The sequence below is a fragment of the Colletotrichum phormii genome (genome assembly GCF_030913505.1).
Source record: "Colletotrichum phormii strain CBS 102054 chromosome Unknown BDP81scaffold_8, whole genome shotgun sequence".
NCBI classification, from domain to species: domain Eukaryota; kingdom Fungi; phylum Ascomycota; class Sordariomycetes; order Glomerellales; family Glomerellaceae; genus Colletotrichum; species Colletotrichum phormii.
Window position 1 is genome coordinate 103,163 of NW_026851450.1, and position 14,466 is coordinate 117,628.

Consider the following 14,466-nt stretch of genomic DNA (forward strand, 5'->3'; position numbering starts at 1 on the left):
CGGACGAGACAGGACGAACAACCTTCCGGCGGTGTTGTCGAAGAAAAAACCAGGGCAAAGGCGCAAAACGGGGCAAAAGGGGGGGGAGGGGGGGGAGGGGAGGGAAAACAGGATCCGATGCAGATGCCAATGGGGGAGAATCAAGGAGAGGGACGGGATCATGGATGGGAGGAGTAACGGAGTAGGAGAGAGGTGAGACCGTGAGGAGAGGGAGAGGGAGACGTGGAGAAGTTTTTCTTCCCCTTTCTGATTGGGGGCGGAGACGTCGGCGGTACCTGAGGGAGACGTATCTTTTTTTCCCCCTTCTTTTCTTGACTTCTTGCAGTCAGGTCTCTCTCGTCTCCTTCCTGAAGAAGGAAGTACGGATATTCCCAGGTACTCCGTAAGGTAAGGTAAGGTACCTATCCGTTGGACCATATCTCTATTTCAGGTAAGTATTTCCACAATGGGTACGTACTCTCTGCTAGTGATGAAAAAGACGCAGAGCGCAATGTCCGTGGTGCATGTACACAACACTAAACATCTCTATGGAAGAATACCTACGCTAGAGTCCCAGAAGTCCCGACTCCCAGCAAGTTGCAACCCAGCGTGTGATAAACAAGAGTTGCAATCATGATCTCAGTTTATGCAGGCTGCAGATTGGACGAATGCAGGCTGTGTCGAGTGGGTGTGGTGACCCTGGATCATCACTGCAGCCATCCCAGCTGGGAAAGCGAAGGAAAGAACCAGGCTCTCTGGGTGTCTGGCTGCAGAACCTCGAGCGAAACATGGCACCGCCAGGAGGCACACACACACACACACACACACCAAAAACCTAGAACCTCACTGTGAATTTGCATGGGAGGGTGGGAGGTTAATCCTGGATCTTGAGCCACTCAGAGGCCGCCATGGCAACGGGGGAGACAATGTCCCTGATCCACTCGGACATTATCAAATATCAGCATGCAGACTGCAGCAGTGGTCTGGCCCAAGGTCAAGGACTACCTGACCTTGCTCGAGTGAGCTTGCTTTGAGAGACTGAGCTCCTGATAATACCGAGAGACAATGTGAAAGTTGTCCAGCTGTGCAAGCAGTCAATCCAACAGTCGGTCTGCAGAGCAACAATTAAAAGACAGTGGCCAGATGAGTCGAGACCACCAAACCCGCCCACAGCTGCAGGTGTGATTCTCGCTTAGGTACAAGATCGCAAGTACCGCCCACCGGGGCCCCACCCACGTCAATCTAGCTCGGGTCCGCAAGGATACCTCCGCCAATGTACCTCCAATCCTCCTCCACCTCTCGCGACTCAGTCATCCACAAGTCTCTCAATCGTCAAAAAAGCTGTCGGGTTCCTGCCTGCTCGCCCTGCCACATCGCGCCTGTCCAGCTGTAATTGTCACCACCTTCAGCTGAGATCAACGGCCCGGCGTCGAACCAGGCCCGGGTTTACTATCGGCCGCCCGCTCACTCCCTCACTCGGACCCATCGGAGGTCCGATCCACTCATCTCCCGTCTCCAGTGTCATTTCCCGTTCCCCCTCCTCACTCTCGAGTCTCACTGCTCAGTGCTCACTTCTCACTCTCAAGCCGCAAGTGCCGCTTCCATCCACACTCTCACTCACTGACCACTGCCACACTCTCATGTCACTCACACACAGTCCACACCTCTGACATGACACTGAGTTCATGCACGTCTTCCTTCCCCCTTCCTAAGTTCCTTCACGGGTGCTTACCTAACAAAACCTCAGACGATGGTCGAGCACCGTCAGACTCACCACGAACTGGAGGGCACGTCAATTGAAACGCTCCGGCCGTTTCTGATTGTTTCTCGTGCTGGGAGGCCTGCCGTCATTGCACATCATCCAACTAACCTTAACCTGTGATGCGACGGTTCCTCGAACACGCCTCTTTTCTTCTTCTTCTCAAGATTGTCCAACACTGCCGCATTTCATCTCATCCGAACAAGTGCTCGGAGGCCGTCCGTACGATGTGAGGCCGCGACGCGGGAGTCCTCCCCATCGGTATCGTCCATCTGGATCGACTACTTATTCGCGTCTGATACGACCTTTGGGAAAAAGTAAACGCGGCGATAACCTCAGTAAGCGCCTGCACCAAACACGACCAATCGCCACAACGGCATCCTCCCTCAGCTCACTCTCATCAAGGTAACTTCTCGTCCTCGACCTCTTCCAGTATATTTTTTGCAATGTCAGTGCACTTAACTTTGGTCATCCGAAAGCAATGACACATGTATTTTTTGCTATCTCTCTCGGGCACAATGACGTCCAGCTAGCCGCAGCTGCTTCATCCCATCTTCATAACCCGTGTCATCGGCCGCTCTCATCTTTTTTTACCATGAGGTCAAAACATCATGAAGCACGGCCCAGCACATGCAAGCACATGCTGAGAACAACCACGGAAAAGGTCATGGCAATCGGCGACCTCGGGGGCATCATTAACACCTACGTTTCTGAAGCTCCTGATTTCTGGTCCCCAGCCTCCTCAGAAACATTTGATCAAAGATACGCTGACAGAACGGGAGCTGCTCGGCAAGTGCCTTCCAATGGTGTCGATAAGCGCTGTACCAACCCGAGCCGGGCGCAACGCCGTTGAAGTATTACTACAGACCGCCAGCGCTTACTTGGTTCCATGGAAATCGCCGCTAGAGCTGCCGGCATCGCGCTTCCCCATCAGGTTAAAAATGTGTTGGTTTCTCAGATATTCGGAATAGCGGTGGCTGGTAACCACTACCGAGCTCCAAGACGCGAATTCATGGCGTCTCTTGACTAGCGGAACACTACACTACCTACCTCTGCATATGCCAGTTGTACATCGTGACGTTGCTGATGCATGCAGGGCAATGGGCTAGACACATCACCACGAGCTGTCAGAGTCGGCCACCGAAAGTTGTATTGGCAGTCAGCTGTGCCTTCAAGGGATTCGGTCTATCTCTTCTGTGACTCGTGCTGAACAGCGAGCCGGCAATCCCTCCTACATCTTCTTCGTCGCCGTCTTGCAGACAAGTTCGAGATGTTTCAGAGTATTCCGCAGCATCAGCATTAATGACTATTGGCCGTAGCCGATGACCTGCTTCAACGCGGTACCCAGTAATACTCTTTGACGTTATCTCGACAATACCTGATCCTGCCTCGCAGTTATGGTCACATTATGAATTAGTTGTTGCGACTTCGTCGCCAAGGTCACGGCTAATGTAATCACCAGCACTGCCAAAAGATCAGAACCTCTCAGATGCGGCTCTCCTCGCGTGATCATGACATCGAGTATGAGACATTCCAGACGAACATTCCACCCGAGTCTCGGAAGCAAGTCGATCAAGATTAAGTTGGCGGATTGATTAGGCGCCTCCCTGAGGCATTCCTTTTCGTACAATGCTATTAATATCCAAATATTGCATTCCCCTTACCCCGAGCTGGCCGGTTCACAAGGCAACACCCAATGCATGCGTATGTCTCACCAGTCCAAGACGAATCCAGACAGATCTGAATCAAAAGGTCATTTCTACTGAAGAATTCTGTGCGACAAAAATTTGACATTCTAGCTCAGTTGGCCGGGACCCTGACCATGATGACGATCTGCGGGACGAACTGGGCCGAGCGACAGATGTGTGTGGTGTGTGCCCCTTCCGCCATCTCCATGGTCGTGATCCAAGCATGTAGGTAGGCACGCAGTGTACTGGAAAGGGGATCCCAAATACAAACCATCCAAATGTTAAAATTCATGTTCCTGGTGACACCGGAAAAGTTCTGGTCGCTGTCTCACGGGTGTGAGTATTCAAACACGTCTCTGCGACACAAGGAGCTCAGCCACACCCGTCGCGAAAGTCACGAGATCTGGCGTGCGCAGCCTCATTTCTCGACATGGGCCACTTGACGACAATCTTCAGGGGCAATCTGCGCCCAGCGCTCACGAGAGATGGGTTACTGTGGACAAGAAATCTCAACACCGTAGTGACCGCTGAAACGTGACTGCAGAATGATTTGAGACAGTCCGACTTGAATGACACTTACAAGCTTCATCCCGCCCGCAGCTGTGAGATGCTACCGGTGGGAGCACAGCATGTGGGAACACACGGCGCGTGCAGCGCGTGCTTTCGTTTTAAGCTTAATCGCAGTCAGGCTTCGCAGCGTTCGAGAAGCATTTTTGTGGCCCTTCAACTTTATGTGAGGCACTTCACTCAACGATGTTACCTGTGAAATATACCAGTTTTACGATGAGCTTCTGTAGTCGCGGTAATCGGCGGTGAGCAGGTTGTTAGCCATCTCACGAGACAGACACTTTACATAGCCCATATACTCATATTCTTTCTTCCAGTACCATGGGCGCTTCAGCATATCCCAACATCCTTGGCGACCGCGAACACCCTGTGCTTCCAATGTAATGCGAAACGGCCTCCTCGGCAGGACCCTAACCTCCTTCCTACCCAGCTGATCCGGATCCCTTGTCTCCAGACGTGACAGCGCGCGAATGAATGCGCCACTCTTCCATAGACTCGTCACCTCAACTCAGCGGGCGCCGTAAGGATGTACAAACTCTCCCTGGGCCTGGCCTCAAGCCTGATCTCAAGTGACATCCCCGGTCCCTACATAAGTTGAAGACATCCGCAGGTCTCGAAGACTTTGGTTGGATAAATATAATGGCTCTCAAAAGGTACTACAACTCAATGCCGCCTGTTCGCCCCCATTTCCCTTGTGAAGATGCAACTTTACACCAAGGCACCAAGCAAGCTTACCCAGACTCCTAACCCCTTTCCTCAGCCTTGCGGATGATGTACGTTTGAAGCACTCTTATCCTTTCCCGTGTCTAATGTGCGGGTTTTACACTTGTAATGGCTTTCCCATTGAAGAGGCTTTTCCATTGAAGAATACCCAAACTAGATTGGAGAGAGGTGGAACCGTAGGGGCTCTTCTTGGGAATAACATGGGAAAGGACTTCCAGAGACGAGACTGTGACGACGAGTTCTGGGCTTCAGGATGCAACGAGACTAGATATAAATAACCACGTGCGGGAAGCACGCCCGAGATGGCGGGACCGGTAGGAACGCCTTCTGATGCTGCGGCCCTCAGCCTTCGTTCAGAAAAGCATTCCGGCACATCCCAACGGGACATGCGTGAGGAGACTGCGCAGGCCGAGCCCGAGATTTGCCGCCCCGTGCCAGACTCCGTCAGCCCCGAGGCCGTCCATCTCGATTTCTCTTGGAGGCCGACGTCGCTGTGATGGAGATGTCCCTCGAATCTCCATCTGTGCCATGATCACCTGGAGTAACTGGGGGCCTCCTCGCCATGTATGGCTCCGTCACTCATCGAAACATTTTGGGCGACGGGGCGGCTGTGGTCACCCCTTTACTTCTCAAGTATTCGTTGTGTCTGCCAAGACCCGTCATCGGTCCGCCGACCTAAATGAAGGCTGTTATCTTGATACCTCCATGTGTCGTATCTCAAAGTTGGATACATCAACTACACAGGCACACTCCGCCGTCTGGAGCTGAGGGCGACGATCCGTGATGTGACGTTGTGACTCTCGCGTCTCAAGCCGAAGGACCGAGGTGCTCCGCTGTTGTTGCTCTCTTGCTACTTCGTCAAAGACGGCCAGTGTAGAAGTCCGTTTCAAAATGGGCTCTGTGGAAAGCTATCCCGTAGTCCAAGGGAATTTTGGCCCGTCTTTGTTGACGAGATTCTCGGTGCGTGGTTATAGCAAGGCATGTCAAGGAGACATGGCACTGCTGGCTAATGTTCTTGAAAGGGACTTCGATGTAAGTATTTGCCGAGCTGTCGAGTTCTCGAGGCTTTGGCTGGATGACTTTAATGGCTCTCAAAAGGCACTGCAACAGTTCCTACGCCTGTTTCATTCCTTAGTAAGAGCCAGGCAATTCAAACGGTCGAGAGAGACGACGTGACTCAATGGGACCTCCGCCTTCTTGTTTCCGTACCTCAAGCAAGCATGATACTTATCATACGAGAGATCGTTCTTACTAAGGGCCCTGAACACAGATCCTTTTCGTATAGGATTTGCTGGGGGGGAGCGAATCCTCAACATCAAGATGCGATCAAATGGAGCTAGATCGCCAAAACATAACGATAGTCCGTCCAAGTCGATAGGAGTTGGTCTCTCATCGGTACTCGTTGGGTGACTTGTTCAACATGCCTTCAGACGCATACACTCAAGCGACCTCCTCGGTGAGGTGAGACGGAATCGCAGAGTTGCCAATAGTCATCTCATGGATCTGGACTGGAGTTAAGAAAGGGACATCGGATGACCGAACCAGACACGGAAGAGTGAGTGAAAGTGCCTGACCAAATCAATAATCTGTTCATTGAGATATTGATCGAGATGATGTAATAGAAAAACGTCTTCCACGTCAGTGAGGACGGCATAGAGTGACCAACCATCAATATGGTTGGTAAGTCCCTTATCTTGGAAAGGATCATCAAAGCTCAAAGGAATTTGGGACAACGTGAGACGATAGACGACGCGGCCCTGACGATGATGAAATTACTGTCCAACCACGGGCGTAGAGTGACCGAACTGAGAGTAGATGGGAGGTGAAAGAATGGGATACCATACTCAGCTTAGCGCATCTGGTATCATATCCAGTCCTGTGTGATGTCAAGCCAAGCCCGTCTATGATAAGGAACATAAGGGAGATCTCGAATCCTTGACGACGGACGCCAGCCAGCAATGTCCCAACCTCGCGGATCTCCGAGAGCAAACATACGAAGCGCATACGATGACAGTGACATTCGCACATCCGCCGGAGTAACCGACCCAACTACATCTTGGCTAGGAAGGGGAGCGAGCTGCGGGCTGCAGCATGCATATCTGCGTAGAAGTCGGCGGCGAAGGCGAACTTGCCACAGTCTCGGCGCAAGAACTAAGTACAGGAGGATTCCTGTTGTCGGTTGGATTGCGTCAAACACCATCGGGTTGCTTCGGTTTTGACAACCTCGGGTTGAAGACCCCCGGCCTTGATCACGTTGTTCTAGAAACGGTCAAGTTGCCTCACTTGTCACGATTTCACCTACTTGTTTAGGACCGAAAGCAGTCTTATCATCGGTAGACTGAGCCGATCCAAGAGTGGCACAGGATTTCAGGGTCGAGGAAGGAAAGAGACTAGGGGATTCGGAGGGACATGGATATCATGTGCGTCCGTCTCTGCAACACCACAATGGTGCCAACCAGCCGGTTCTGTTTTCTCAGATTCACCTCCTTTTGCTGGTAGACGTCCAAAGGAGACAGTGGCAGCCTCTTGGTAGACGCTAGCAGAACTCGCCCTGCGTCTCTGATGATAGGTAGGCCTGATCTGAGCCAAGCGGCACGTTTAGTTCACCAAGCTCTCGTATACCGCAAGCTCGTTGCAGTGATATATGAGCAAGGAACTACGCGACTGAGGACGATGAATACGTCCTAGTAGCGGTTTCAACCGATGGAAATTTCATCAGCCATGTAAACTTTGCTGGATGGTGGAAGGATCAGGTTCTTGGTGCCATTCAAATAGCAAATATGTGTACTCCGTAGAGCGTTTCGAGCGACGGCGTTATCTTGTGGACCACCTATACATGTCAGTAGATCTCAAGTATGACACCACCAGACTGAATTGTCTCCGTGAAGCTGTACGGTACCGAGGTCCAAAGAAAAGAAAAAAGGGTTGGCTGAGACAATTGAACGCACACCGCTGCACCTGCGGCGCAGCTGAACATCTGCGTGATACGGCCTCTGGGCTAGAATCCCGCAACTGCTAGAACAGGAAGTCTGCTCCGTCTCTCGTGTAGGGAGGTCGTTCGGATTGGCCAGTTCGCAAGACGATCTGATGGTAGGAATAGACAATAGTACTCAAGCAACGACTCTCTGTGTATACGCACCCGCATTCGCCAATTCTTTACCAGTATCAGACAGCCAATACCGTCATTGCCGTTTTGTCTCGCGTAACGTTGTGATTGAAGATCCATGTGGCAATATCAAGAACGGTATCAAGGCGCAGATACATGCCGGCTGTTGCAAGCCCATCCTTTTTGCCTCTCGAAAGCGCTATTAGGATGTTTCTGCCCCCGAAGAATCGATCCACACAGAAATCGTGATGACGGTTGACGAATGCCAAATCAACGTCCCAATCGTGGGATTTGACTCCGTCCGCCACGGGTAAACAAGCATCCTTTCGTAATCTTCAAGGTCTCCGGTCCAGACTCCAAGAGCATTCGTCTCCAACCGACACATAAAGATGCGGGATGTGGGGCAACGACCTCGAAATTCGCGGTCGCTATCTAACAAAGTCGACGCCAGGATTGGACTGCATGGAGCTATCTAAGGTAGGAAGCTCGTGGAACAGCTGGAGGGGGGTGCTGAGACCAGCTGCAGCAACCGTACCACAGATTCGTTGCCATCGGGGGTTGGATCGTACTACAGCGACTGGGAGCCGGGATACGACGACTCCAACAGAGAGAAACCCGCTCAGTTTGGAGCATCGGGGGGCTTTCAATGCTTGGCGAGAGATTGCGATAAGCCCGGGGTGATTGACGAATAATGCAACAGCCGCGGTCGACAGTCGTCCATCGGGATTCAGCTGAACTCGCCTCCCTCCTCGCAGTCTTCCAGAATGACCTTCCTTTTTCCGCGAAGAGACTAACAAACGCCACTTGCAGCAGGACAAGACTGGAGACGTCAGCCATCCGAGATGTTGATCGATGCCATTGTGAGGCGCAACTTGGTACCCGTTCCCGTCCCGGTTGGCGCTGAGTTCTGTCTCTGGTGGTGTTTGAATTTGAGGTGGGTGAGAAGAGGGAGCACGGCTCGTGACTCGTGAGGGGTATCGCTTGGAAAAGAGTTTCTGACGAGGAGGAGAATGATAGCAGAATGTGCCAAGAAGCCAACGACGAAGAGAATGGCTGATAGCGAGGGTGGGAGAGGATTAATCGCAGACGGTGGCTTTGTTCCAAGCAAATCCCAAGAGAAACCAAGAAAAGCCAAGAGAGTGGTGGTGCCGTTCTTATATAGAGCGGGTTTTAACCTCCTGCCTGAATGGGACGTTGAAGGTACGGCTGGATAACTTGCACGCAACAAGATGATTCGACTGGTCCCGAGCGAGATCTGGGCACTGCCGACAAGGAGTAGAGACTACCCAGAGACAGGGTGTGAAGCAGGGGTTCACCAACGGCCGCTAGAAAGAAAAACCACCGAGAACGAAACCCTTTGGCAGCTTGCCTTGAAGACGGCATTGGCCTGCCGTGAGATGTTTGTCCCCCGCCCATCGCAACTTTGCGATGCGAGGAAGGCCGGCCTGGATAAAATAAGCCCGTAAGTGACTGGCAAAAGTTCCCGACATGGCGCCTATTTGGGGATTGCTGCAAAGAGGTCGATCGTAGGATGAGCGTCGTCTGAGAACAGGCCTCGCATCGAGAAGGAATACCGTCTGTTCGGTAGTCTTATCGCGTATTGAATCTGGGCAGAGTTAGGGGAGTTGAGTGAAGATGAAGATGCACTGGGAAAAGCGTCCCCTCACACAATGGGAGGTGCTTGCGTGGGCAGCTGGCAATGACCGGTCGGTACGTAGATTGCACCAGCCACACATGTGCCACAGTCATCAGCCGAATCGGTACGTAGATGGTCCGTGCTAGCGCCAATTTAACCTTAATTTCCCCCACACAGCCACACGTGACAAGCCTCAGCGCCCACCTCACTTTGGGGGCTCCTTTCCCTCCCTTTTCCCACGTCTCTACTCCGCACGATCTATCCGACTGTCGTCGTGCCCTCTTCCGTTTCCTTACGCTTATATGCTTGTCCAAGAATGACAAAAGTACCCGCCGGCCTTTTGTAAAGCTGGGCGAAACTGCATTTAGCTCAATTCAAGTATGCATTCTCTCAGTCTAACCACTTTTCTACGCCTTGCGGCTGGACCCCTGTTCCGTGTGAATATTGAGTTCCCTCCCGTTTCTCGTGCTTCCAACTTTGAACTCCCACGGGTACAAGCTCCACTGCGAACCATCAGACTTCTCGAGGCCTCCCTCTTTTCAGATATTAACGTAAGGGGCACCTGAAATGCGGCACGGAGAGATAGCGCGATCGACTGTGTGTCCAAGTCAATCTCCTCCTAGTCGCTCTGCCTCTGCCATGTGACTTGGGCTGGTGAGAATGGACTCATTCTTCCTCAGAATGACGGCATAGGAGGTTTTTACTCATCATCACCGTGGTTTGTCACTCGAGTCACTTGAAACCTCATTTTGATTCCGGAGACAGATCATGACACTAGACCTTTTGCTGCCACTGCGTACTGCAAATCTCACTGAGAGGGATCTGTATTCGTACCACGAAATTCGCCTCAGTTACACTAAACAAACCTCCCCTCTTGACACGGGAGTACGAAGTACGGGAAGCAGAGTATAGTTGGATCCGCATCTTTCCCCGTCTGCACAGAACGTGGGAAGCAACAGTCTAACAGACGCGCACTCCGTACCACCAGCCTTGTCGTTAACCTACCAGTTTTGACCCTCCCCCACGTATCCAACTGTACTGCGCAAGGATCTCGTCCAAGACCCTGCTTCTTCTGCGACCACCCTTCCCTGTTCCTCTGTCCCGTCAAGAAGGACCAACAGTTGGGTCATTGTCTGGCAACTCAAATGCTTCCCCTGCCTCCTTGTCTCGCCGAGACTTTGTGGTCGCCGTCTTCGCAACTGGAGACGAATCGCCTGGTTGTACGGACCAATCCTCGTTCTCTTGCATATCTGCTGTCCACCCATCTCATCGGTTGAATGCCTGACCGAGAAGGTCGATCCTTTCGACTAGACAGCCAAGATGTTGCCCAGCCGGCCTAGACTGGGACTGCCTCCGAAAATCAGCTTGGATACCTTGCCACCTGCCGACCTGTTCGCATAATCCAAATGTGGAAGCCCATCATGTGTGAGGTACCCGGTTGGCATCTGGGCGCCGACCATGTGGTACCGCTGATAAGCGACCTGGCTGTCTTCAGTCTTTTTCAAAAGGTTTATTTATCCCCGTGTCCCACGCCACTGGGTCTGACTTTTGTGTCGTGGTCTCTTGCTCTCCATCCACGTCCAACTTCACAGCCACCCAAAGCGCAATGGCGAACGACGAGAAGAACGACCCGTCGGTCTCCCCCATTGATATCGGGAGGGATCAGGGCGTCCTGACTGACGAGAAACTTGCTGCTGTAAGTGCCAACGGCAAACGATATCATGGATTGAGTTGACCAGCTCGTGAAGGGCGCACATACCGAGGAGCTCCACCGTCTTAACTCTGAGGAAGAAGCTTTTGAAGCGTGAGTACCTCATAAATGCTCTTGAACATACAAATAGGGAGAGCTGACAACTCCTCAAGCCATCTTAATGTTACCGAGGATGATCTCATCGAGGCCAAGGCCGTCGCTGCCACCCTCTCCTTGGAAGGAGTGCGCAAGGTATGATTAAAGACTACCTAAGTAGCATGGATATGCAATTGACACAGGACGCAGATGATGGAGACTGTCCTGAGGATTCACAACCGAGACCCGAACTTTCCTCACAGCGTTCTCATGAAGATCCATGAATTCCTTGGTGAGTGAAGCCCAAATACGATATGACTTGTGACAACAACGAGACTGACACGACAGCAGACAATCAGGATGTTTTTGAGAGACCCGAGAAGCACGAGCAACTGATTTGGGAGATGAAGCTTGAGGCTGCTTTGATCACCAACAACAGCCCCTACGCGGAGGTGCGAGCTGTCGTCGACAATAAGGACGACCCTTCTCTTCCGTGCGGAACGATTCGAGCGTGGACTATTGGCGTCTTCTTCTCGGTCTTCTTGGCCTTCATCAACCAGGTAAGTCGTCGACCGCGAGCATCGCTGCGTCATTGCGTAGCACAAGGCTAACGATCGGAACAGCTATTCAGTATCCGTCAGCCCCTCATCAGTATCGAATCCAACGTCGCTCAGCTTCTCGCCTTCCCCCTCGGTAAGGCATGGGAGAAGTTCATGCCGAACACCATTTTCTCCGTCTTTGGTTACGAAATCCCCCTCAACCCAGGCCGCTTCAACAAGAAGGAGCACATGCTTATTGCCATTATGGCCAATACTGCAAAGAGTCTGCCGTACACCCAGTACATTGTCTGGACTCAGGTCTTGCCGCAATACTTCAACCAGCCGTACGCCAAGAGCTTCGCCTATCAGATCCTGATTGCGCTCTCTACCAACTTCATTGGCTACGGTCTCGCTGGTAAGTGATGCAGCGATGTACCTTGGAGGAAGATTTGATGCTAACAGTGACGTAGGACTCACTCGCCGATTCATCGTGTACCCTTCGTACTGCGTGTGGCCGGCGTCTCTCGTCACCATTGCCCTCAACTCGGCGCTACACAACGAGAACAACATTGCAGTGCCGGGACCTTTCAAGAGACTGTATGCGATGACTCGATACAAGTTCTTCCTGTGGTCCTTTGCCGCAATGTTTGTTTACTTCTGGTTCCCGAACTACATCTTTGAAGTCCTCACCTTCTTCAGCTGGATGACTTGGATCTCGCCCGACAACCACAACTTGGAGATTTTGACAGGTTTCCGTAACGGTTTGGGAATGTTCAACCCCTGGCCTACCTTTGACTGGAACGTCATGTGAGTAGACCCTCTTCGGCTCATTTCACAGCACTCCTACCCAAATGAAATTCGCGCTGACTTGATTCTCCCCCTACACAGGCTTTTCGACAGTGTCGATCCCTTGGTAAGTACCATCTTATACTCTCATGACATCTTACTCTGGGCTTTGCTAATCTTGAGCAGATGGTTCCTGCCTTTTCCACCTTCAACCGCACTCTCGGCATGTGGTTGCTCGGATTCGTGATCATGGGTCTCTACTACACAAACGCGTGGAACACTGCCTACCTCCCGATCAACTCAAACCGTGTCTTTGACCACTTCGGCAATCTCTATAATGTCTCCCGCGCTCTCGACGACCGTGGCATGTATGACCATGAGAAGTACATGAACTATTCGGCCGCTTACCTCGCAGCCGCCAACACCATGGTCTATGGCGCATTCTTTGCCCTCTACGCTGCTGCCGTCACCCACGTTGCAATTTTCCACCGCTACGAGATCGTGATGGGCTTCAAGAACATGTGGGCCAGCATTCGCCGCCAAAAGAAGACCGTTACCGAGGGCGAGGAGACTGGCGAGTACAAGGACGTCCACAACCGTCTCATGGCTTCTTACCCTGAAGGTAAGGACCTCCAATAGTGAAGAGATCTGACCAATACTAAGTCGGTTCAGTTTCCGAGTGGTGGTATCTGGGCACGCTCATCGTCGCTGCAGGCCTCGGCTTTGCAGGTGTCGCGGCATGGCCTACTTACACTACGCCGGGCGTTGTCCCCTATGGTATCTTCTTGGCCGTCGTCTTCGTCATCCCCATCGGAATTATCAAGGCCATGACAGGTATTGAGGTTACCCTCAATGTTCTGGCCGAGTTCATCGGTGGTATGTGGGTACAGGGCAATGCTTTGGCCATGAACTTCTTCAAGTCCTTCGGGTAAGTTTACAAAATTCTCTCCTCTTGTGACCGCGCTTGGTTCTAATAATGCCGGAATAGTTACGTGACGTGCGCTCACGCCGTCCACTTCGCAAACGATTTGAAGGTGGCTCACTACCTCAAGATCCCTCCCCGTCAGACCTTTGCCTGCCAGATGGTTGCCACTCTCATTTCCACATTCGTCTGCACGGGTGTCATGAACTTTCAAATCAACATCCCCAACGTCTGCACTCCCGACGCTCCTATGCGTTTCTTCTGCCCCGGACCCAACACCTTCTTCACCGCTGCCGTGCTCTGGGGTACTATTGGACCTATCAAGGTCTTCGGTCACCAGGGACAGTACAACTACCTCCTGCTCGGCTTCCCCTTGGGCATCATTCTGCCGGTCCTGTTCTACTACTTAATCAAGTTCTACCCCAAGAACCGCTACCTCCGCCAGTTCCACCCCGTTGCTCTCTTCTACGGAGGCATCAACTGGGCTCCGTACAGCTTCTCATACGCCTGGCCCGCCGTCCCCATCGCCTGGTTGTCCTGGATCTACGTCCGAAGCCGCTACTTGGCTTTCTGGTCCAAGTACAACTTTGTCCTGTCGGCCTCGTTCTCAGCCGGCATTGCACTCTCGGGCATCCTCATGCTCTTCACTGTGCAGTGGCTCGGTGCCGAGGTCAACTGGTGGGGCACCACCCAGATCGGCGCCGGCTGCGAGGGTTCCGCGTGTACCCTCAAGTCCCTGGCCGAGGGCGAGCGGTTCTACCCTTGGTGGAACCCCTCCCAGGTCCCCACTCCCTAAGCTGCTTCATCGCTGCTTGTCTCACTGGGCCTTTACTGCTTCTGTTGGGCACGCAATGATGAGGGCTGTGGCGGATCTTCCGTCAAAACCAATCTTTGATTCGCACGCACTCATTGATTATAACGTCTGTTCACGACTATGGTTCACGACTATGGTAGACACGAGAGAGAGCAAGAGAT

The 14,466-nt window shown here is 52.4% G+C and overlaps 1 protein-coding gene across 1 annotated transcript; it reads left to right on the forward strand.

The window, feature by feature from the left end:
* Positions 1-11,064: 11,064 nt before the first annotated feature.
* Positions 11,065-14,287, forward strand: BDP81DRAFT_460181 (OPT oligopeptide transporter; the record flags this gene model as incomplete). The annotated part of the gene is made up of 11 exons (XM_060593628.1): positions 11,065-11,154; positions 11,225-11,262; positions 11,322-11,400; positions 11,455-11,536; positions 11,596-11,804; positions 11,868-12,198; positions 12,254-12,590; positions 12,672-12,696; positions 12,756-13,191; positions 13,242-13,497; positions 13,558-14,287. 11 exons carry the CDS (start codon positions 11,065-11,067, stop codon positions 14,285-14,287), a joined length of 2,613 nt encoding a protein of 870 aa, XP_060446076.1.
* Between the last annotated feature and the right edge of the window lie 179 nt (positions 14,288-14,466).